General features: G+C 37.1%; 1 protein-coding gene across 1 annotated transcript in view; it reads right to left on the reverse strand.

Moving 5' to 3' along the window:
- Nucleotides 1-16,890: 16,890 nt before the first annotated feature.
- Nucleotides 16,891-25,288, reverse strand: part of LOC133775468 (disintegrin and metalloproteinase domain-containing protein 32-like) — a 137,551-nt gene continuing 129,153 nt past the window's right edge. Inside the window, exon 20 of the mRNA XM_062213801.1 lies at nt 16,891-17,276. Within this exon, the coding sequence (XP_062069785.1) occupies nt 16,891-17,276 (386 nt within the window). The remainder of the gene's footprint in view (nt 17,277-25,288) is intronic.

Consider the following 25,288-nt stretch of genomic DNA (forward strand, 5'->3'; position numbering starts at 1 on the left):
TGCTATAACTAGTACTGAAACAGTATTTTTTATACTTTGTGTTTCTGTGTGGGTACAAACTGATGAGGTCTTCACTAATTATATACTGAATCGATCTACTGTATATAAAGAGAATTGGAAATGAAAAAAAACAACCTGGTGTTAAATTGGAAATGGCATAGAAAATTAATTAATTTTTAAAAAAACTATTATGTAGGATCTCTGTCTTTAATGTGCTGTACATTGTTATTTAATGCTATAATTAGCACTCCAATGGTAGTTTTTTCACTTTATGTTGTTATGTGGGGGCAAACTGTTGAAATCTTTACTTAATATATACTAAACTGATCTTCTGTATATAAAGAGAATTGAAAATGAATCTTGATGTGAATGGAAGGGGAGAGGGAGCGGGAAAGGGGAGGGTTGCGGGTGGGAGGGAAGTTATGGGAGGGAGGAAGCCATTGTAACCCATAAGCTGTACTTTGGAAATTTATATTCATTAAATAAAAGTTAAAAAAAAGAAAAGAAAAGGTGAAATAATAGTTAATCAAGTTGCACCAAAAGAAACAGTAAAGACAGTCTATTTTTCAGTTTTTTTTTTAAATTTTGAAATGTAGAGTGACACAGAGAGGAGACAGAGAGATAAACCATCTGCTGGTTCACTCCCTAAATGCTCATAACAGTAAGGACTAGGACAGGTGGCAAGTAGGAGCCAGGAACTCTATTTGAGTCTCCCACATGTGCGTCAGGAACCCAAGTAACTGGGTCATCATCCACATAATATGCTCATACATTAGCAGATACATTAGCAAGAAGCTGGATCAGAGGTAAAGAGTTTCCAGGAGTTAAACCAGGCACTCTGACATGGAATGCAGTTATCACAAGCAGAGTCTTTATCTCCTGTGCCACAATAGCCCAAGGCAGTTTTTTACTAGAAAGAATATCATGATACTATGAAAGAGAATGGAGAAGAGAAAGTATGCATATCAGCAAATTTATATAAGTATCAATTGTTTAAAAACAATGATAGATATTGCTGCTTTGTTTGAAAAGTTATTTAAATACAAAATGTACAATCAGTCAAATGTAATAAAGACCCAAAGTGGAGAAAAGTTTGAAGCTGATTCAGGAAATAGAAACAGTACTAATTCAATGCAGTAGGCAATAAACTAAGAAAACATGTAATAAGTTTAGGACACACTGGCTTGAATACTTTCCATGGGCTCTTTGCTGTGGAGGTATGCCTTAGGTGGCAGGTTCCTGAACTAGGATAAAATCCTGGGGGATATAATCCAGATAGAAGTGGAATGGTACTGGATGGGTTAATTCCCATATCAAAGGTGTGCAATAGGCTGAATATTTGCTATTTCTGAAAACCAGGCTACTCCTCGAGACCTGAGGTCAGTTTCTGCCAAGCAAAACATTTTTAAGCTTTAAAATATCATAAAACAAAAACTCATAGCATAGTTTGAACACACACACACACACAATGAAGGCAGTTTAACAACTCACAGAAAATGGGATTAAAATCAGTGACTATCACATATTTGTAGATCTTTCTGAAACTCAAGAGGTAAGCACTATACAGAAGTGGATGTGAGGGGACATTAATCTTTTATTTTCAACTTTTATTTAATAAATATAAATTTCCAAAGTACAACTTTTGAATTGTAGTGGCATTCCCCCCATAACCACTCTCCCACCTGCAACCATCCCATCTCCCATTTCCTCTCCCATCCCATTCTTCGTCATGATTCATTTTCAATTATCTTTATATACAGAAGATCAACTTAGTATATACTAAGTAAAGATTTCAACAGACTATACCAACAAAGAGACATACAAATTATAGAGTACTGTTTGAATGTTAGTTTCACGGTTAATTCACATAGTACAACACATTCAGGACAGAGGCCTACACGGGGAGTAGGTACACAGTGACTCCCGTTGATGATTTAACAATTGACACTCTTATTTATGACATCAGTAGTCACCCAAGGCTGTTGCATGAGCTGTCAAGGCTATGGAAGTCTTTTGAGTTCACTAACTCCAATGATATTTAGCCAAGGCCATATTCAAAGTGGAAGTTCTCTCCTCCCTTCAGAGAAAGGTACTGCAGAAGTCTTTCATTTAGTTCATTTTTTTTTTTTTTGCCAGAGTGTCTTGACTTGCCATGCGTGCAAAACTCTCATGGGCTTTTTAGCCAGATCCCAATGCCTTAAGGGCTGATTCTGAGGCCAGAGTGATATTTAGGGGATAGGCCATTCTATGAGTCTACTGTGTATCCTGTTTCCCATGTAGGATCATTCTCTCCTTTTTAATTCTATCAAGTATTCTTTGCAGAAACTGGTCTTATTTATGTAATCACTTTGACAATCTTATCTTTTTGATCTATTATAAACTTAAACTGATCACTTTAACAAATAAGATGGCATTGGTACATGCCACCTTGATGGGATTGAATTGGAATCCCCTGGAACATTTCTAGCTCTACTGTTAGGGGTAAGTCCGAGTAAGCAAGTGCCAAACTGCACATAATTTCCCTTTCTATTCCCACTCTTACATCTAACAGGGATTGCTTTTTAGTTAAATTTAAACACCTAAGAAAAATTGTGTGTTAATTAAAGAGTCCAACCAATGGTATTAAGTAGAACAAAAAATACTAAAAGGAATAAAATAGTAAGTTGTTCTCAACAGTCAGGACAAGGGCTGATAAAGACATTGCTTCTCATAGTGTCCATTTCACTTCAACAGGTTTCCTTTTAGGTGCTCAGTTAGTTGTCACCGATCAGGGAGAACATATAAGATTTGTCCCTTTGGGACTGGCTTACTTCACTCAGCATGATGTTTTCCAGATTCCTCCATTTTTTGCAAATGACTGGATTTCATTTTTTTTTACAGCTGTATAGTATTCTATAGAGTATATATCCTGTGATTTCTTTATCCAGTCTTCTGTTGATAGGCATTTAGGTTGATTCCATGTCTTACCTATTGTGAATTGAGCTGCAGTAAACCTTGAGGTGCAGACAGCTGTTTTATTTGCCAATTTAATTTCTTTTGGGTAAATTCCAAGGAGTGGGATGGCTGAGTTGTATGGTAGGGCTATCTTCAGGTTTCTGAGCAATCTCCAAACTGACTTCCATAGTGGCTTTACCAGTTTGCATACCCACCAAGAGTGGGTTAGTGTCCATTTTTCCCCACATCCTTGCCAGCATTAGTTGTTAGTTTATTTCTATATGTAAGCCATTCTAACCGGGGAGAGGTGAAACATCATTGTCGTTTTGATTTGCATTTCCCTGATTGCTAGTGATCCTGAACATTATTTCATGTGTCTGTTGGGCATTTGGATTTCCTATTTTTAAAATGTCTATTGAGGTCCTTGGCCCATCTCTTAAGTAGGTTGTTTGTTTTGTTGTTGTGGAGTTTCCTTATCTCTTTACAGATTCTGGTTATTAATCCTTAATTAGTTGCATAATTTGCAAACATTTTTCCCATTATACTGGTTGCCTCTTCACTTTCCTGTTTCTTTTGCAGTACAGAAACTTCTAATTTGATGTAATTCCAGTAATTAATTTTGGCTTTGACTGCCTATGCCTCTGGGGTGTTTTCCAAGAAGTCTTTGCTTGTGCCTACATCTTGCAAGATTTCTCTGATATTCTCTAATAATTTGATGGTTTCAGGTCATAATTTTAGATCTTTAATCCATGTTGAGTGGATGTTTGTGTAAGGTGTAAGGTAGGGGTCTTGCTTCATCCTTCTGCATGTGGAGATCCTGTTTTCCCAGGACCATTTGTTGAATAGACTGTCCTTGCTCCAGAAATTGGTTTTAGATCCTTGATCAAATATAAGTTGGCTGTAGATGTTTGGATTGATTTCTGGTGTTTCTATTCTGTTCCATTGGTCTATCCATCTGTTTCTGTACCAGTACCATGCTGTTTTGATAACAACTGCCCTGTAGTACGTCCTGAAATCTGATACTGTTTTGCCTCCGGCTTTGTTATTGTGGTACAAGATTGCTTTAGGTATTCGAGGTCTCCTGTGTCTCCATATGAATTTCAGCATCATTTTTCCAGATCTGAGAAGAATGTCTTTGGTATTTTGATTGGTATTGCATTGAATCTGTAAATTGCTTCTGTGAGAGTGGACATTTTGATATTAATTTTTCCAATCCATGAGCATGGAAGATTTTTCCATTTTTTGGTATCCTCTTCTATTTCTTTAAGATTTTGTAGTTCTCACCATAGAGTTCTTTAACGTCCTTGGTTAAGTTTATTCCAAGGTATTTGATTGTTTTTGTAGCTATTGTGAATGGGATTGATCTTAGAAGTTCTTCCTCAGTACTTTGCTTATATATACAAAAGTTGTTGATTTTTGTGCACTGATTTTACATTCTGCTACTTTGCCAAACTCTTATATGAGTTCTAATAGTCTCTTAGTAGAGTTCTTTGGGTCCCCTAAATAAAGGTTCATATCACCTGCAAAGAGGCATAGTTTGACTTCTTCCTTCTCAATTTCTATCCCTTTGATTTCTTTTTCTTGCCTAATGGCTCTGGCTACAACTTTCAGTACTATATTGAATAGCAATAGTGAGAGTGGGCATCCCTGTCTGGTACCAAATCTCAGTGGAAATGCTTCCAATTTTTCCCCATTCAATAAGATGCTGGCTGTGGGTTTTTCATAAATTGCTTTGATTGCATTGAGGAATGTTCCTTCTTTACACAATTTGCTTAGAGTTTTCATCATGAAAGCGTGTTGTAATTTATCAAATGCTTTCTCTGTATCTACTGAAATAATCATATGGTTTTTCTTCTGCAGTTTGTTAATGTGGTGTATCACATTGTTTGATTTGGAACATTGAACCATCCCTACATACCAGGGATAAATCCCACTTGGTCTGGGTGGAAGATCTTTCTGATGTGTTGTTGCCTTCTATTGGCCAAAATTTCATTGAGGATTTTTGCGTGTATATTCATCAGGGAAAATGGTGTGAAATTCTCTTTCTCTGCTGGGTCTTTTTCAGGTTTAGGAATTAAGGTGATGCTGGCTTCATAGATATAATTTGGGAGGAGTCCCTCTTTTTCCATTGTTCTGTATAGCTTGAGAAGAATTGGAGTTAGTTCTTCTTTAAATGTCTGGTAGAATTCAGTAGTGAATCCATTTGGTCCTGGGCTTTTCTTTGGTTGGAGGCCTTTATTACTGTTTCAATTTCTGTATCATTATGGGTCTGTTTAAGTTTTCTCTGTCTTCATGGTTCAAATTAGGAAGGTTGCATGTGTCCAGGAATCTATTCATTTCTGATAGATTTCCCTGTTTCCTGACATACAAATCTGTAGTAATTTCTGATGACTCTTTTTATTTTTGTGGTGGCTATTGTACATTCACTTTTTTTTCTGATTTTATTGATTTGGGTCTTTTCTTTTTTTAGTTAGTTGGACTAATGGTGTGTCAATTTTATTTATTTTTTCAAAGAACCAGCTGATCTTTCATAGTGTTTTTTTGGATGTGTATTTTTGTTTTGCTGATCTTTTGTAATGTATTTTTGTATTCAATTCTGTTGACTTCTTCTCTAATTTTAATTATTTCCCTTCTCCTAATAGTTTTTTTTATTTCTTTATTTGACCCATAAATTTAGAGAGAGAAAGAGAGACAGAGATAAAGGTCTTCCTTCCGCTGGTTCACTCCCCAAATGTCTGCTACAGCTGGTGCTCTGATGACCCAAAGCCAGAACTTCCTGTGATCTTTTACTGAGAGATTTTCTTCTTTTACCTTCCTTCGTATTGATGGCTGTGTTTCTGTGTGTAACACATATTTAAGCACCTTTTGCAGGTCTGGACAAGTGGTGACAAATTCTTTCAATTTCTGTTTGTTATGAAAGGTCTTTATTTCACCTTCATTCACAAATGAGAGCTTTGCAGGATATACTATTTGGGGATGGCAGTTTTTTTTCCTCTTAGTACTTGGGCTATATCTCGCCATTCCCTCCTAGCCTGTAGGGTTTCTGATGAGAAGTCTGCTGTGAGTCTAACTGGAGATCCTCTGAGAGTAATCTGACGTTTCCTTCTTGCACGTTTTAGAATATTTTCTTATTTTTAACTTTTATTTAGTAAATATAAATTTCCAAAATACAACTTATGGATTACAATGGCTCCCCCCATAATTTCCCTCCCACTTGCAACCCTCCCATCTCCTGCTCCCTTCTCCCATTCCATTCACATCAAGATTCATTTTCAATTATCTTTATATACAGAAGATCAATTTAGTATATATTAAGTAAAGATTTCATCAGTTTGCACGCACACAGAACATAAAGTGTAAAATACTGTTTGAGTACTAGTTATAGCATTAATTCACATTGAACAACACATTAAGGACAGAGATCCTACATGAGGAGTAAGTGCACAGTGTCTGCACCTTAATGTTTATTGCAGCTCAATTCACAATAGCTAAGACCTGGAACCAACCCAAATGCAATTCAACAGTAGACTGGATAAAGAAATTATGGGACATGTACTCTATAGAATACTATACAGCAGTCAAAAACAAAACAAACAAACAAAAAAAATGAAATCCGTTCATTTGCAACAAAATGGAGGAATCTGGAAAACATCATGCCGAGTGAATTAAGCAAGTCCCAATGGGACAAATCTCATATGTTCTCCCTGATCGGTGACAACTGAGCACCTAAAAGGAAACCTGTTGAAGTGAAATGGACACTATGAGAAACTGACTTGATCAGCCCTTGTCCTGACTGTTGATGTACAATGTAATACTTTATCCCTTTTAGTATTTTTTTTTGTTCTACTTAATACTATTGGTTGAACTCTGTAATTAACATACAATTATTCTTAAGTGTTTAAATTTAACTGAAAAGTGATCTCTGTTAAATATAACAGTGGGAATAAGAGAGGGAAGAGATGTACAATTTGGGACATGCTCAAGCTGACTTGCCCCAAATGGTGGAGTTAGAAACGTGCCAGGGGATTCCAATACAATCCCATCAATGTTGCATATAGAATCTTTTCTTTATGTATCACTGTGATGAGTTTGATTACAATGTGTTGTGGCAAGGATCTCTTCTGGTCATGTTTTTGGGAGTCCTTTGTGCTTCCTATACTTGGATGTCTCTTTCTTTCTCCAAAATCCAGGAAGTTTTCTGCTAGTATCTCACTAAAAAGGCCTTTTAATCCTTTCTCTCTCTCCATGCCCTCTGAACTCCTAGAACCTGAATGTTGGGTTTTTAATAGTATCCTATAGATTCCCATCTTAGAATTTATCTCCAAAATACTATGCAAAGATATAAACATATCCAAAAAATATATGTCAATAAAGTATTTTAGTACATTTGAAGTATATCAGTATCAATGTCATTGAATAGGAGAGGGGAAGAGAGATTAAGAAAGAAAGCAACACATGACAAGAATTGTCCTCAGTCCTATTTACACAGTTAATTATCAACATAGATTTCATATGTGTATATCAGTGGATTTTTTTATGTAGTAGTTCTTCAGGAAAATCTCATTCTCATATAGGTGCTTCTGATAGCAAATAACCTAACATGCATCATAATCATTTATTTCCAACATTTCTTCCTTTTATTGGTTTAAAATCCTTTCTTCCCCGTTCCACATTACTGTTTGTATCAGTGTTGCCCTTTGCCATTTACCTTTTCTTTTTTCCTCTGGTAACTGAGTTTTATTTACCAAAAATCGCCTGTGCTAAAAGTCCAAGATCATTACTTCCAAGTTCTACTTTCCAGGAAACACTAGGATCAAATTCAAACAAGTCATCTACTACTTTTAACAAGGGGCATGTTTAATTCAGTTTCTAGTCACATGTTACCTATTTCCATTTGAGACCTCATTGGAATTATCTTTGACATTCATATTTCTAGAAATATTCTACTCATGATGACCTATTGAGGGGACTTACCTTTCTCTCTTCCTAATGGAGTACTAGTAATCTATGGTATCTGAACCCCACTCTCAATCCTTTAGTTAATTGGAAACAAAGGGCACCCTTTCATCTTTTTTAATATCCTTTTGTTTAGATTTTAAAAAGTCAAACCCTCCTTCCCTATTGATTGATCACTGAGCAGACAATCATTAAGTTCCCCATTTGTCCAATATCTAGGATATTTAAAAAGGCATTTAATAATAACTATGGAAATTCAGCATGTTACTTTTTTTTTATTTGACAGTCAGAGTTAGACAGTGAGAGAGACAGAGAGAAAGGTCCTCCCTCCACTGGTTCACCCCCCAAATGGCCGCCATGACTGGCACACTGCGCCGATCCGAAGCCAGGAGCCAGGTGACCCCCCACCCTGGTCTCCCATGCAGGTGCAGAGGCCCAAGCAGCCAGAGCATCTTCCACTGCCCTCCCGGGCCACAGCAGAGAGCCAGACTGGAAGAGGAGCAACTGGGACCAGAACCCAGGGCCCACATGGGATGCCAGGGCCGCAGGCGAAGGATCAACCAAGTGAGCCACGGCACCAGCCCGCAGCATGTTACTTTTAACTATGCCAATTTAAGTGGATCACTTTTAATATATCTTAACAGAAGCTATTGTTAGTGTGGGATATAATTTCATTTTGAAACAGTTGGGGGGCTAGCACCATGACGTAGTAGATTAATCCTCCACCTGCAGCACCGCCATCTTACATGAGTGCTGGTTCTAGTCCCAGCTGCTCCTCTTCCAATCCAGCTCTCTGCTATGGCCTGGGAAAGCAGTAGAAGATGGCCCAAGTCCCTGGGCCCCTGCATCCACATGGGAGATCCAGAAGAAGCACCTGGCTCCTGGTTTGGATCAGCATAGCTCTGGCCATTGTGGTCATTTAGGGAGTGAACTAATGGAAGGAAGACCTTTCTCTCTGTCTCTCCCTCTCATTATCTGTAACACTACCTCTGAAATAAATAAATAAAATCTTTTTTAAAAAAAGAAAGGGTTGGTATAACATGAGGTAGGGCCTGCAAAAGCAAGAGTGACACACAGATTCTCCCAGATTTAGCAAATTGACAGCATGGGACATCCAATTAAATATGAATTTTTCCAAGTGGTTGATCATATATACATAAAGATAAAAGGGAACTATTGCATGACGCATACTCTTATTAAAAGTTTATATCGTATTTACATTCTTCTCATCAGCACATGGAACATTTTCTAGAATAAAACACATGTTAGGCCACAAATCAAGTATCAGCAAGTTTAAAAAGATTGAAATCATACCATGTATCTTCTCAGACCATAATATCTTCAGCAAATGTCACTAGCAAAACTAGAAGTATATATGTGGAAGAATGAAATTAGATTCGTACCTCTCACCACATACAAAAATCAACTCAAGATGGATCAAAGACCTAAATTTAAGACCCGAGACTAGGAAGTTGCTGGAAGAAAACATAGGGGAAACAACTGTAAGTCATTGGTTTGGGGAACAACTTCTTGGACAAGACCCCCAAAGCACAGGAAACAAAAGCAAGCCTAAACAAATGGGACTCTATCAAACTCAAAAGCTTTTGCATAGCAAAGGAAACTATCAATAAAGTGAAGAGACACCCAACAGAATGGGAATAATATTTGTAAATAACTGTTCTGACAAAGGATAATATCCTGAATATATCAACTTAAAAACTCAGGTAAATGTAAATCAAAATTACAATGAGATATCACTTGTGGGGTATCCCACAGCAGTCCCAAAAAATAGAGTCACAGATCACTGCTTACCTGACGAGCAGAAGGAAGTGAACTGTGGAAACTCCACAGAGAAGCCTTCAGTCAAAAACTACCACTATCCACAAAGTGAAAGTAAAGAAAAATGGAGTCATTCATCAAGCCAGAAACTGATGACATCATTTATGTCAAGCTCAGCACTTGCCAGAAAGATGCTCCTCATCAGACTGAACAGGCTTCCCTGGGCAGTCCGATAACGTGTGTGCTTTGGATGATAAACTTGAGTTACCTTCCTACTTGCATAGTGATTGGACGCAACCTGAGAATGAGCTGGAACCACCAGGTCCTAAACCACAGATTGATGGCACCCCAGGAAACTCCGAGAGGGAGCACAACTGATTGTGAACAAGCAGGAGAGCTACCAGAAAAATTAGGATAAATGGAGAGCCTTTAGCACTGCTCTCCATCCTCTCGAGGATCATGGCCCAGCGTGTGCGAACCTCTGGATCTTCACACATCTGGAACTGAAGAGGCAGCCTGTTACTCTGTGAGGAACAGGTAACAGCACAAGCCAACAGCAGATAAAGGGCCCAGTGTGTGTGAACCTCTGGATCTCCACATATTGGGAGTCGAAGAGCTAGCTTACTAGCCTCCTTGCTAAGTGACACAAGGTGACTACAGGATCAAAACTCCAGTGGCCATGTCGGCTTGCTGCCACGCCTTGACCCCTTATCAGTCTGCTGCCAGATCTGACCACAGAGCCAGACCAGGCGTCTCAGAAGGGAACATAAACTCCTCGCCTCACTGTCTGCCTGGGAACTCCAAGGCCACTGCCCAGAGTGACAGCCATCCCACAATTTCCTGCCTGTAAGTGACTGATCTGAGATCCATCTCTGCCGAGACATTGAGTTCTGGACTTTGAACATTGACTCATTTTCGTAACCTTGATGCGAGTCTGGAAAACGCAGCTTTTAAAAATGACATTAGTCATATGTTATATGAATATGCTTTGACCCTATGATAAAAATAATGTTAGATACCTTGCTGTACATATACTAATATAATTGGATAGGCCTCAAAGTTACTTTAACACTCTATACTGTGATCTGTGGATTAATGAATAAGCTCAAGTAGTATTATTGATATTGATATTAATGGTATTGATTCCAGTAGTTCTTTAGTCATTAAGGAAATAATGTTATTCTGATAGTTAAGTGTTATTGTAGTAAGTTAAATTACTATTAAGCTATAGATTGGACTGTTAATTATATTGATAAGTATATTGATAAGTATGGATTGATAAGTATATTGATACTTTTAAGTGTTCGGAAAATTGATACTGATAAGTGTATTGACCTCAATGAACATGATGATGAGTAGTGTAATAAAAAACACCTGGGATGTAAGCTATAAAATCTTTCACTGTAAAGGCAGTCTTGTGTCCTTGTGTTCCTTTCTTGCCCATGCTCTGACACGTCGCTCTTAAGCCCTGTCGAGCTGCATGAGAGCAGGCACTGGAGACATCACATCACCCTTGTCAGAATGGCTAAAATTGGAAGCACAGAGGGAGAAAGGGAAAGACTTATAACACTGCTGGTGGGAATGTAAATTAGTGCAGCCACTGTGGAAAACAGTGTGGAGTTTTCTTTCTTTCTTTCTTTCTTTTTTTTTTAAAGCTAGAAATAAATTTTCTATATGATCCAGCAATTACTCTACTGGGTATATATCCAAAAGACCTGAACACAATGTATCAAAGAGATATTTGCACCACTGTGTTTATAGCAGCACTCCTCACAATAGCCAAAATTTGGAGCCAACCAAGCTGTTCATCATGAAAAAATGGATAAAGAAAAGGTTTTATACATGCACACGCACACATACACACACAATGACACAATGGGATATTATTCAGCTATAAAAAAATGAAATTCTACCCTCTGCAGCAAAATGGATGCAACTGGAAGACATGATGTTGAGTCAAATAAGCCAAACCCAGAAATATAAATACATCATGTTTTCTTTTATATGTGGGGTCTAACATTTAAAAATAAACAAGAAAGAAAAAAGGAAAAGCAATGTCTGTGTGTATCAACATCACTGTAAATATAGCTTTATAAAACTTTGTCAAACCAATGTTTGAGAATATCACACAACTCTAGTTTTGATAATCTGTAATTGCTTTACAATTACCGTATATGAGTGAAAAGGTCACTTTCTATTGAATTATTTATAGCTGTTGTGTATATTCCCACTAAACTAGCTCCTTTGTGATTGTTAAATTATTTGGTGAAGTATTAAGCCTTTTTTCTGTAATGTAATTTTAAGAGATATCATCTAAAAGTTTTTTAAAAAGGTAGAAGTCAAAAGGATGGGAGTGGGAATGGAAGAGGGGGAAAGGGCCATCATGATATTTTCAGAACTGTATCTACAGCTCACATTGAATCTGTTAAAAACTGATTTAAAAATTTTTAAAAATATGGTATTCATCTGAATTTCATTTTCCAAAGTTACTTAAAAAGTTCTTCTTGGCACTTGAAAATTCTGATGGTCATACATTCAGGTTGGCCTCTTACTACTGCAGTTATATGAACTTGCAGTTAGATGACCTACCTTAGTTGCTTCAACTTAATCGTGGTTCTGGGAGAACCCTGGTTTTTGCCATCTCCATAAATTTTGCATTTGGGCAAACCTGTCCCTAAACTCCTTCATCTTGGACAGAAACACGGTCTTACATGCTCATAAATATCAAAATAACTTTCTGGACCCTGTTGTTAGCTGCCAACTCTTTCTGCTGCCTGTGTTCTGCAGCTTTAGTCATGACACTAAGGAAATGTAACAGAACTTAAGACATAAAAAATAGTATTCTGCAATTACGTTGTCTTCTGGATTTTCTTTTGTGCTAGATGACGATATCTTCTCAGGAACTGTGACCTGTAGAAAGTTCTTATGAGTACCTAAAAGGGAAAACAAATCATGTTAGCTTTATACCCATGATCTTACATTATCCAGTTCTAAGTCAGATTCTGCATCTGTTCTCTACATCAGCAGATAAAGTAATCCATACAGCTTTTCCTTTCTACTGTCTTCTAGTTGTCGTTACCCACAAATTTCTGGCCCTGCATCAAGATCTCAAGTTTTTACTTTCTCTCTGTGTATATGTGGAGTAGCTGGACCACTCAAGGAAGTCAACACGAGTGCCAAAGCGCAGTGTAGACGAGAACAAGAAGGATCTGCCGCTATCAAGGGAGAGGTTGGAGGACAGCTTCTTCGTGGGGACACAACTATTCTGCAGCAGAATTTTGTGTATGGAAAAAAAAAAACCACATTTCACGTTTGCCCATTCCACAGCTAGGAAAGCGTCGCAGAGATGGGGAAAGCTAACGGAGCACACAACCAACGCGGCAAAACTGAGTCCCAAAAGGACGGCTCCCTGACGCGAACAAAGACCCCTTCAGCAGCCCGGGCTTACTGAAACGGGCGTGCAGACCGCCAAACCCTGTGGCAAGCACCAGAAGAAGGAACATGGCTCCGCTGTTCCTGGAGCGCAGGAGGCCAGAGTAACTGCGGTTGAGGCGTTGAGGCGGCGCGGCGGCGCATGCGCCCTGTCGGCGGGGCCGTGCCCGCGGTAGGCGGGGCGGGGAAGAGCACTCGCGTGGCGCTCCGGTCCGCTGGGGACAAAGGTGAAGCGGCAGCGGCGCGGCGCGCGCCCTGCAGGCGCATGCGCACTGTGGGTGGGGCCGTGCCCACGGTGGCGGGGCCGCGGGAGAGAGCTTTTGGGCTCCGGTCAGCTGGGGACGTAGGTGAGGCGGCAGGCCTGGCGTGCTGGCCTGTCCCGGGCCACCGGAAGAAGGCTGACAGCGCCAGCACTCAGGAAAGGCTGCTTGGTGTTGAATTCCCCGGGGAAAACCGTGTCTTTTATGACCCTCACATTTTAATTTCTAGTTATTGTGAGGAAATGGAGCCCATACGAATATGGCCAAGTTATTGATAGCGGCCAAGTTCTTCTCCGTTACGTTCATGTACTAGTTGAGTGAGAACCTTGGCAAAAGTTATATTTGAAACAACAAAATGTTGCAAATACTTTCTAAATTTAAATATTGGAGGCACCATTATCAAGACAACTATTGGATGTGGAATATCCATAGTCTCAAATCCTGAAGCTCTTTTTTTTTTTTTTTTCTTTTAAAGATGTGTTTGGTTCACTCCCTAGTTGGTCTCAATGGCTGGAGATGAGCCGATCTGAAGTCAGGAGCCAGGAGCTTCCTCCAGGTCTCCCACGCTGGTGCAGGGGCCCAAAACTTGGGCCATCTTCTACTGCTTTCCCAGGTCATAGAGCTGGATTGGAAGTGGAGCAGCCAGAACTCAAACTGGCGCCAATATGGGATGCCGGCACCATGGGTGGCGGCTTTACCAACTATGCCACAGCGCTGTCCCCACCCTCGTTTTTATTTTAATTTTCCATTTTTAAAAATGCTGACAGCATGTTTATAAACTTGCTTTGAAATTACTTGAAAAGCCAAGGGAGGTTATTAGCAGAACAACAACGCCTTATCAAAGTATGTGGTTTTGAGTCCTATTATTTCTTATTCCAGCTTCCTACTACTGTGTATCATTGGAGGTGGCAGATTATGCTTCAAGTACTTGCTATCCATGTGGGAGCTCTTACCACCCATGTGGGAAGCCTGGATTTAGTTTTAAGCTCCTGGATTTGGCCTGCCCCAGCCCCAACTGTTGCAGGTATTTGGGAAAGTGAACTAGTGGGTACATTTTTCTTCATTTCTGTCTGTCACTATTTTTACCAACGTGTTTCAAATAAAATGAAGGTAATATAAATGTAAAATTGAAATAAAATATGTGCACTTGAACAAATTACTGAAAACTTAAGACAAAAATTTTTTAGAAAAGTAGAGCAACAATGACTCAAATGGTACCATTTTTATCCTCTGATTAGGAAGGGTGCCAAGAAATGTGTACCATATATATATATATATATATATATATATATATATATTAATTTAAAGAGATGGAATAAAAAAATCTTAGCAGTACTAGATGGAAGACACATTAAGTTCCAGTACCAAAAAGTAAATGAGTTCTGATCAGAAATAGTGAAATTCAGAAGAGATTAAAGGCACTGAAAGGCGAAACATAGCATTTACAGTTCTAGGCACAATAGTTTCATCTTACCAAATTTAAGATAAATAAAAGCTTTCCATAACTGACAATAAAAATCTTAAAGATTTTATCACGATAAGAACACACTGCAAGGAATACTAAAGAATGTCATTCGAGCTGAAGGAAGTGATCTCAGATGGAAGTGCACATCTACAAGAAAGGAAGATCCACAGAAAGAGCAGACATGTGAATAATTGTAAATGACTGTACATTGTTTGAAATGCTACTGTCTGTTTCAGGTGACAATAATATGTATAAACAGAATTTATAACATACATAGAATTAAGTGTAGTAGCACAAGAGAGGAGTATATGGTGATAGGAATAAATTGTTTTAAAGTTTTTTTGTTGCATGTTGAGTAGTATAATATTAATACAGAGTAGATTCTAAGTTTGGGATCCATACTGTACTATCTGGAGTAATTACTAAATACTAGTATTTTAAAGGAGAGTTAAAAATCCTATAAGAGGGAAAAAATAGTGCTCAATTATCTTAAAATAAGTACACGAGGTATTAGCAGACATTAAGGGGTCCATTTGTTTGTGGTGGCATAATATGCCATAAATCAAAACTGCTCAGAGGGAAGCTTGACTTGTGACAAATAAGACAGGAAGAGACATTTGCTGAAAATAAATTGCCTCACTGAGAAGGAGTTTTTAAGAGATTTTTATAACAAGTATTAGAGGAGCGTCAAGCATGTTGAAAAGGGGGAAAGGGAGGGCCTTCCTACTTTCAATATACACCTTTATATATCATTGTATGCATAAACATTTGAGAGCCTGGTTTCTTGTAGCTTTCTTTGTGGTGGTCTGGGCCTTCTTGCTACAGTGTTTCAAGACAAGCTTTCCTGGAACATCCTCTGAAAAACAGTAAACTATCTCAGATTCCCTGCCTATACTTCAGTGACCTTACAAATAGTAAAACAAAAGAACCAACAAATGGGGAGCAACATAAAAATAATAATACCCTTAGAATCAAAAATATCAGAAATTGCATTCAATGTAAACATTTACAAACACTCGAACTGAAAAAAAAATTGTCAGACTGTATTTTAAAAAGTACAAGACCCAACTGTATACTGTTTATATCAGATATAGTTTAAATAAAAGGGTGTTTCAAAGAGTTCCTAGAGAAATACAACTAAAATAAAAGCTTGTTTCAGTGCAAAAAATTTTAAATGCATAGATTTTTAAACAATTTAATGCCAAAATACTGACCATTCAGTGAACTGAATAAACTATCCAAAAACAAATTGAATTTTTTAATAGTGAAGTTGAATCTATCATTTAAATCCCTCCTAATCTTTAGTTCCAGAGAAATTCATTGGTTATTTTGGCAAAACATTTAATGTAAGAGCTGAACAATTATTCATAAATTCTTAAAGAAAATGGCAAATGAAAGAACTTATTTCTAATTCATGTCCTCACACCAAACTCTGATATTAGGCTAACCTTTGAAACAGAACCAAGAGCAAGCCCTCTGGATCCTTTGGAAGCTTCCAGTCTTCCAGCCCTGTGGTAGAATCCTAAGAACAGACAGAGAAAAAAAAAAAAAAAACTCACCTTGGAAATGGAATGTGGTCATTATCTGCTTGCCTACGAATTCTTCAACTGTAGCTACTATCTGCTTATATGTTTCGACTTTCTGTTACACCTGTTTGTACAGAGCAATGGTGTTAACCATTGCCAGACAGGGTACAGCTCCATATGTGTGAGTGAAAAAAATCATCGGTGACAACGTATTGTATCAATTCCTGTGGCTGCCATAAAATAGAATATCCAATCAAATGTATGTATGTGGTTATATAAGGGGGACAAAGAAGATAAAATCATATACAAAGAAATATCTCTTTATTCAAGGCTCACACTTTTGATAAAAATACAACTAGGCCATAGTAATAAAAAATAATAATAATAATACTGCTTCCAGGCCTTGGTGCCTCATCTCTGTGCATGTATACTGCTACAGCCCTATTCATCTGGATAATGGGCAAGGGAAAGTTAAGGGGTATAGAGTCCCAGTTTGGCAAGTACAGTTACTGAAGGAAACACAGCCTCCCACAGAAGCTCAGGTGTGGACACGGGGAAGGTAAGGTGAGCAAACATCTGTATTCACTAGACCTGCTGGCAAGCCACATCTGGGTAGGAAAGTGATGGCAGGTGGCAGAAGAGCCATGGAGAAGACAAATGGGAAGAGCACAAGGATCTCTGTAGGACTAGAGATGCCCAGGATGGACCACTGTCTTGAGTTCATGACTCGGAGATTGTGGGAGCATAGTCCATGGTTTGAATTCTCAGTTCGAAGAAGTGGAAAAGAAAAACAGACATGCAGGCGTGAAAGTTGGTCCACATAGTTTATTGCTTCCTTCAGCTGTGATCGTGGTGGGAAAGGCAGAATTTCTATTTCTCTGACTCGTGGTATTATCCACTGTCTTCTGAAGGAATTATTCATTACTGTGGAAGAGGGGAAAAACACACATGGTCAGGGAGATAGCAGTAAATTCCTTTTCCTGCAAAGTACACAGGAGGGGTACAGCATGGTGAAAAGCTAAGTTAGGGTTTGCTGTGATTTCTGGGAACTACCATTCTTAACCAGAAGTACTTAAAATGAGAAAACAACATTATTCACATCTAATGAATTCTTTATGAGCATAAAGATTTGTGATTTATAGAAAGTTAAATACATATTAATTTTACTTTTCCCATACCTGGAACACAATAGTTTTTGGTTTTCATGTTACAAACAGCTTTTTGGCCACTGAAAAAGTGAAGTATTGTGCCTACAGTGCCTAATGAGTAAAAAAACCCCAGTTACAAGTTTGTTTTATAAGCTAATCATAGATCTTGCATATTATTAAGTTCAACTCTAATTCCATTGTAGCAGTAGGAACAAGTTCCCAAAAAACTTGAGAACTTCACTAAAGCAAACAAAAACAGACCAAGTGATTTAAATATTGATCAGTTTCACATCAGTGAAGGTTGATAGGCTACTTATGGGTGAAATACTTCACCCATTCACCTAATCATTCAATACTTAGGAATCAGTGAAGTGTAAAAGTTTCACTGTAAATTCAAATTTATTCCTATTTTAAGACACATTTTGTGTCTCTTGGTAATCACTGTGGCTCACTTCAGGGGCTCAGAGTCCTCTGACTGTCTGGGGTGGGTCATTGCAGAGGGTTCTGTACTCTCATTGAGAACTACATAGATCCTTTGTGCACTTCATGCACCTGTTTGTGTGGGGGTTGTAGCCACTGTGGGCTAATCCCACGAACTGATCATCTTGGAACAGAGGAAGCGAGGCTGTGACTATGCTATCAGACATGACCGTACCCTCCCCCTGCTAACAATAGAGGAGGTCTACCATGCCCAATACGGATGTCATCTTGCATTCGCACCCCACTATTAGCACTGAAAAGAGTTTCCTGGGCCCAACCAGCACATGCCTTAGTTTCAGTAAACAGAGGGAAGTTAATAGCAATTAATGCCCAAATCAAGAAATTGGAAAAGCATCAAATAAACCATCTATCAATACATCCAACGGACCTAGTTAAAAAACAAAACAAAACAAAACAAAACAAAACAACAACAACAACAACAAACAGCAAACCAGGGACCAGCACCATGGCTCAGTAGGTTAATCCTCTGCTTGTGGTGCTGGCATCCCTTATGGGCACTGGTTCTAGACCTGGCTGCTCCTCTTCCAATCCAGCTCTCTGCTGTGGCCTGGGAAAGCAGTAGAAGATGGTCCAAGTTCTTGGGCCCCTGAACCCACATGGGAGACGTGGAAGAAGCACTTGGCTCCTGGTTTCGGATTGGCACAGCTCCAGTCATTGCGGCCATTTGGGGAGAGAACCAATGGAAGGAAGACCTTCCTATCTGTCTCTCCCTCTCACTGTCTGCAACTCTACCTCTCAAATAAATAAATAAAATCTTTAAAAAAAAAACCAGCAAACCAAACCCAAAATTAGTTAGAGGGAAGAAATAATTAAAATTTAGAAGAAAAATAAAAACAAAATAACTATAAAAATAGTCAGTGAAATGAAGAGCTGGTTATTTGAAAAAATAAAAGTGACACACCATTGGCTCAATTAATCAAAAAAAGAAGACTCAAATCAATAAAATCAGAGTTGAGGAAAGAAATGTAACAAATTACTACAAAAAGCTGTATTCCAACAAATCAGGAAACCTAGAAGAAATGGATAGATTCCTAGATACATACAACCCACTCAAATTGAGTTATGAGAACACAGTAAACCTAAAGAGACCTAAACAGGTTGAATCAATAAAAGAAGATTCTCCTTAAAGGAATAGCCCAGTATCAGATGATTTCACTGCTGAATTCACCAGACTTTTAAAAAAAGAACTAATTCCAATTCTTCTCAAACTATTCAAAAGAATTCAAAGGGATGGAATCCTCACAAACTTTTTCTATGAGATCAACATTTCTTTAATTCTAAAACCAGAAAAAGATATGTAAAGAAAGAGAACTGCAGAAAAATAACCCTAATGAGCATAGATGCAAAAATCTTCAACAAAATACTAGCTAATTAAATCCAACAACACATCAGAAAGATCATTTACCCAAACCCATTGCAATTTATCCCTGGTATATAGGGATGGTTCAACATATGCAAATCAATATATATGATACATCACACTAAAAAGCTGAAGAATAAAACCATATAGTTATCTCAATACATGCAGAGAAAGCATTTGATAAAATACAACATTGTTTCATGATGAAAACCTAAGGCATATTGGGTTTAGAAGGAACATTCCACAACACAATCAAGGCAATATATGACAAACACACAGTCATCCTCATTGATTGAGGAAAAGTTGGAAGCATTTCCACTAAGATCTAGAACCAGACAAGGATGCCCATTTTTACCATTACTATTCATAATAGTTCTGGAAATGTTAGCCAGAGCTATTAGGCAAGAAAAAGAAACCAAAGGGATACAAATTGTAAAGGAGTATGTCAAGTTAGCCCTGTTTGCAGTCAACATTTTATATAAAGGGGAAACAAAAGACTCCAATGCAACATTAACTAGAACTCCTAAGATTTAGTTTGGTTAAGTTTCAGGATATAAAACCAACACACACAAAAAATAGCCTTTGTATATACAGACAGTGTAACATCTGGGAAAGAACTCCTAAGATCAGTCCCATTCACAACAGTTACAAAAATTTAAATACCTTAGGATAAATTTAACCAAGGATGTGAAAAATATCTACAAAGAAAATTATAAAACATTAAAGAAAGAAATAGAAGTAGAAAGAAAAATGGAAAGTTCTATCATGTTCATGGATTGGAAGAATTATCAAAAAATGTGCATACTACAACAGAAAGAAATTTACAGATTAAATTCAATCACAATCAAATACCTGTGACATTCTTCTCAGATCTAGAAGAAACAATGGTAAAATTCATATGGAAACACAAGAGACCCTGAATAGGTAAAACAATCTTAAAGAACAAAACCAAAGCCTAAGGAATCAAAATACTAGATTTCAAGATAAACCACAGGGTAGTTATAATGAAAACAGCCTGGTATTGGCACAATAATAGACATGTGGACCAATGAAACAGAACAGAAACCCTTGAAATTAATCCACACATCTATGACCAACTAGTCTTTGACAAACACACTAAAATCAATCCCTTGAGAAAGGATGGTCTCCATAACAAATGGTGCTGGGCAAATTAGATCTACATGTACATAAGTTATAAAAGAAGACCCCATACCTGATACTTTATGCAAATGTGAACTAATAATGGATCAAGAATCTAAATGTATACTGTTTACCATCAAATTACTATGGGAAAACATAAGGGGAGCCCAGCAAGACATTGGCCATAGGCAAAATTTTCTTGCAAATGACCCCAGATATATAGGCAATTAAACCAAAAATAGAGAAATGGGATTACATCATACCAAGAGCCTTCTGCATTGCAGCTGACAGAGTGGTAGGAAATTATTTACCAGCTGTGCAACTGAGAAAAGATTAATATCCAGTATCTATAGACCTCAGGGAACTCAACAACAAGACAAACACTGCTAATTAACGGACAAAGTACATGAGCAGGCAGTTTTCACAGAATGAAATACAAATGGGCGACAGATACACAAAATAAATTACCAGCCATATGGAAAATGCAAATAAAAGCCACAATGAGCTTTTAGAATGGCTCTCATACAGAAGTAAAAATAATGATTATAAATGCTGATGAGAATATTGAGAAAAAGATATCCTGATGCACTTTTGTGAGAATGTACAACCATTATGGAAGGCAGTATGGAGAGTTCTCAGAAATCTGAAAAACAGATCTACAATATGTAGGCAGCCTATGGACAAGTCAAGGCCAAGGGAGGATGTTGGTCAAAAACATTCTGTGGAAATTGGCTGATGTTGCATAAAAGCAGATAAGCTGACTGCATGTGTTGATGCCTGTTGACCTTTTGTGCTTCTTTGATGTGCTGCCTGTTTTGTGTATAAATATCGCTGAGAGGTGGAATAAAAGAACCTTGATCAGCCTTTTGTCTTGGCTCCATTCTCTGCCCCTTTGTCCCTCTCTTTATTTCCACTCCCTCCTTCAGGTTCTGTTTGACTGGTGCAGTAGGCCCGCACAATAATATGGCCCAGCCATCCCATTCCTGGTAATTTATCCAAAAAAATAGAATCAGCATAGGAAAGAGTTATTTGTACCCCCATGTTTATTGCAGTTTATTTCACAATAGCTGAGATATGGAATCAACCCAGATGTCTATCAACTGATGACAGGATAAAATAAATGTGGTATATATACAATTTGGATACCACTCATGTAAAAAAAGAATGAAATTCTGTCTTTTGCAGCAAAATAGATGCAATTGGAAACTATTATGCTTAGTGAAATAAGCCAGTCTCAAAAAAGACAAATAGAATATTTTCTTTGATGTGGAAATTAATATGCAACACAAACAAATATGTATAAATGAAATGTCATTTTTAGCCCTTGTCTATACTTCTGTGGAACTATAGTATTTCTGCTTTTTACTGGTTGAACATTTTGATTAGTGCTGAGTTACATCTATGAACATAGAGTGGACTGAAATTATGTCATTGCAAAGCTGATGAAGAGATGGCAGGGAGGAGAGAGGGACAGTGGGGTGGGGGAACAAGGGAGTGAGGGAAGTTTGATTGTCTTCTATGGGATGCATAAAATCTGTTCTGTTCATTTTAATTAAAAATAAAAATTAAATTAAAAAAAAACTAAAAAAATCAAAAATAAAGATAAAAGAAGTAAACAAGGGGAAATATTTCCTAATATACTCACCTACTTCTGGTTGTTTCGGTGCTTTCCTCTGTTTCTGATCTAAAAATAATAAAATAATACTCTTAGATTGATAAATATAGCTTATTAATATCATGTTGTATTTATTTAGTATGGCAACTTCTTTCCCTTAAGCTTAGTAGTGAAAAGTAAATATTTGCCAAATTTCTAGTTTTATACTCATTTTTACCAAATGTCAACATCAAATTCTTTGGAACTTCTTCTATATTCTATCTGTAGATTCCCTATTTCTAACCTCCAAATAACCTGGGAGAGAAAAATAATTATTTGCAGGCAAATTAATCAAAATTAATTCACAAATAAGTTAATACAAATTAGTGAGAGAATTCAGTAGTAACAGTATCATAATTTTAACATTCCCATACTTTATGTACCTCTGCTATATCTGCAAAAAATGTATTTTTGCAGATAGTATATATTGATTTATATAAATATATAAATATTAATAAAAATTTGTTTTATTTACATTACATATTATGTAAATACACATTTATATATTTACACATAAATATATAATACAATGTATTTATAATATAAAATATATATTATTTATATACATGTATTATATATTTCACATAAAATACATTATCTGCAAAAAATACACATATTTTATATATATTATCTATATTATAGATAATATATATTAGTGTGTATTCTGAAGGAGTTGGCTATCAATATCTTCCACTGAATTTTCAACAGAAAAGCATTCAATATATATATATATATATGTAAAAACAGTAAAATACAGAAAAATTAAATAGGTGCTATAATAGTAAAACACTGTATCTGCATAGCCTGCTAAATTGAAATCAAAGAGAAAAAACAAAGATTTTCTCTATCTTAGAAACATAGCTAAATTAATGTGTTAACATTACAAATTATACACTTTATAATTTTTATATGTAGTAATGTATAAATGTATAATGCTTTATACATTGTCCTACAAATTATATTTTTGTCCATTCCTCAGTCTATATGGACACCAGGCATTTTTAGAAGAGGGTGATGAGGTTTATCATATGATTAGAGATTATGTAAATAGACACTCGGAATACTTAAAACACAAACTAATGTGTGCAAGGTGTCCAGTGTGTAACAAATCTTCCCAGGCAGATGAATCAATTAATTCACAAGCATATTGGGATTCCACTCCCAGGCGAGGTTCACTGGTCCCAACAGAGTGGGGGCTGGGGAAGTGGCACATCAGAGGTTGGGAGGGCTCCTTTTATAGACACAGGGCATGGAGTTAAAGGTTGAGGCAGGTCTGATCCTCATTAGTTGACCTTTAGGCACCCGCGGGGACCTTGACAAGGACTTTGGGTTCAAACATATATAAGGATGAAGACACAGAAAATTTACAAAAACAAAAAACTGTGAAATTATTCCAACAACTACGAGTAATAATAAATTATAAATTTGAAAATTAAGAAATTACTGCTATTGCTTAGAAAATATGCATTAGTTTACTCTCAAATTCACTTACCTGACTGACATAATGCTTGGAATTTGTACCTAAATTATTTAATAATATTAATAGATCATTACTCCTCTGGGTGGACATGTTTGCCATCATTACGCAAATAACCCTAAAAATCACTTTATAGGTTTTTTCACAATTTATGACTGATGATGCATGAATTTACAATTTGTTCAGTAATTTAGATGACATAATGACCAACAAATGGAATAATCTGATAACCGTTCACCACACCATTCTATTCATTAGTAATACTAAGCCAAGTATTTTTTCTCTCTGTCTCTCTCACTGTCCACTCTGCCTGTCCAAAAAAAAAAAAAAAAGGCAAGTATTTGATAAATACTCCACTTAAAGGGTTATATTTTTTCACATATGTGATTGAGAAGCAAAAAATGAGGTTTGTATTATCAACCATATAATTTTCCCTTTTTTTTAAAAATCGTTTCATTGATTCAGGGATTGGTTGGTACAAAAAAAGAGAATAAAGAGGAAATGTACAGTAATCAATGCGGTGTTTTTTGCTTTTTTTGTTTGTTTTTTGACAGGCAGAGTGGATAGTGAGAGAGACAGAGAGAAAGGTCTTCCTTTTTGCCGTTGGTTCACCCTCCAATGGCCGCTGTGGCTGGCGCACCACGCTGATCCGAAGCCAGGAGCCAGGTGCTTCCTCCTGGTCTCCCACGCGGGTGCAGGGCCCAAGGACTTGGGCCATCCTCCACTGCCTTCCCGGGCCATAGCAGAGAGCTGGCCTGGAAGAGGGGCAACCGAGATAGAATCCGGTGCCCCAACCGGGACTAGAACCCGGTGTGCCAGTGCCGCAGAGGATTAGCCTGTTAAGCCACGGCGCCGGCCATTAATCAGTGTTGTTACAATTAAGAATATTATTATTAATTTTTGCTTTACTTTTCTTTAGCACATACATTAACTTGAACTTGAGGTATTATATACAATGCATGCAGACTATGTAAAATACTCTTCATAACATTATATTTTAAAATTTCAGAAACCAAACATAGATACTGATTTGTATTTGGATATAATGGAATAAGATAACAACCTTCAGCTAGGGAGGGTTATACTGAGAATAAAGCTCTTATAAAAATGCCTTGATCCACCTTTGTATTTATCTCACATTATACAATGTTCTCAGAGAATTCATTATGATAAAAATGCTGATTACACCTTTAGTAACTTACTAATGAGAAAGCGATCATAATTCTTTTTCTCAAGTATTTTGTACATACTTATTTTGTCTTTTTTATTAAAATAAGGAGAATAGTTTTCTTTTTTATTTACATAAAGGGAACATGTTAACAGCATAATGACCCTTCTCACCATACACTCCTTCCCTCTATCCCTCAGATCCCCCCTCTTCATTCTTTTCTTACAATTTTTACAATGACATGCTTTCAATTTACTTTATAATCACAAGGTTAATCCTCCACTAAATGAACTCAACAAGTAGTAAGTAGAAAACCCAATGATCCTCAGGGATATAGGCAATAATCAAATATCAAAATGTCAATTTTGCTCACATACACTATTGTTTTTTGAACTGTATGTATTAGTTACCATAAATAAGGGAAAACATGATATTGGTCTAATTGGGACTGGCTAATTTCACTAGGGATAGTGGTATCCAATTGCATT

Source organism: Lepus europaeus, chromosome 16 (assembly GCF_033115175.1).
Source record: "Lepus europaeus isolate LE1 chromosome 16, mLepTim1.pri, whole genome shotgun sequence".
Lineage (NCBI taxonomy): Eukaryota > Metazoa > Chordata > Mammalia > Lagomorpha > Leporidae > Lepus > Lepus europaeus.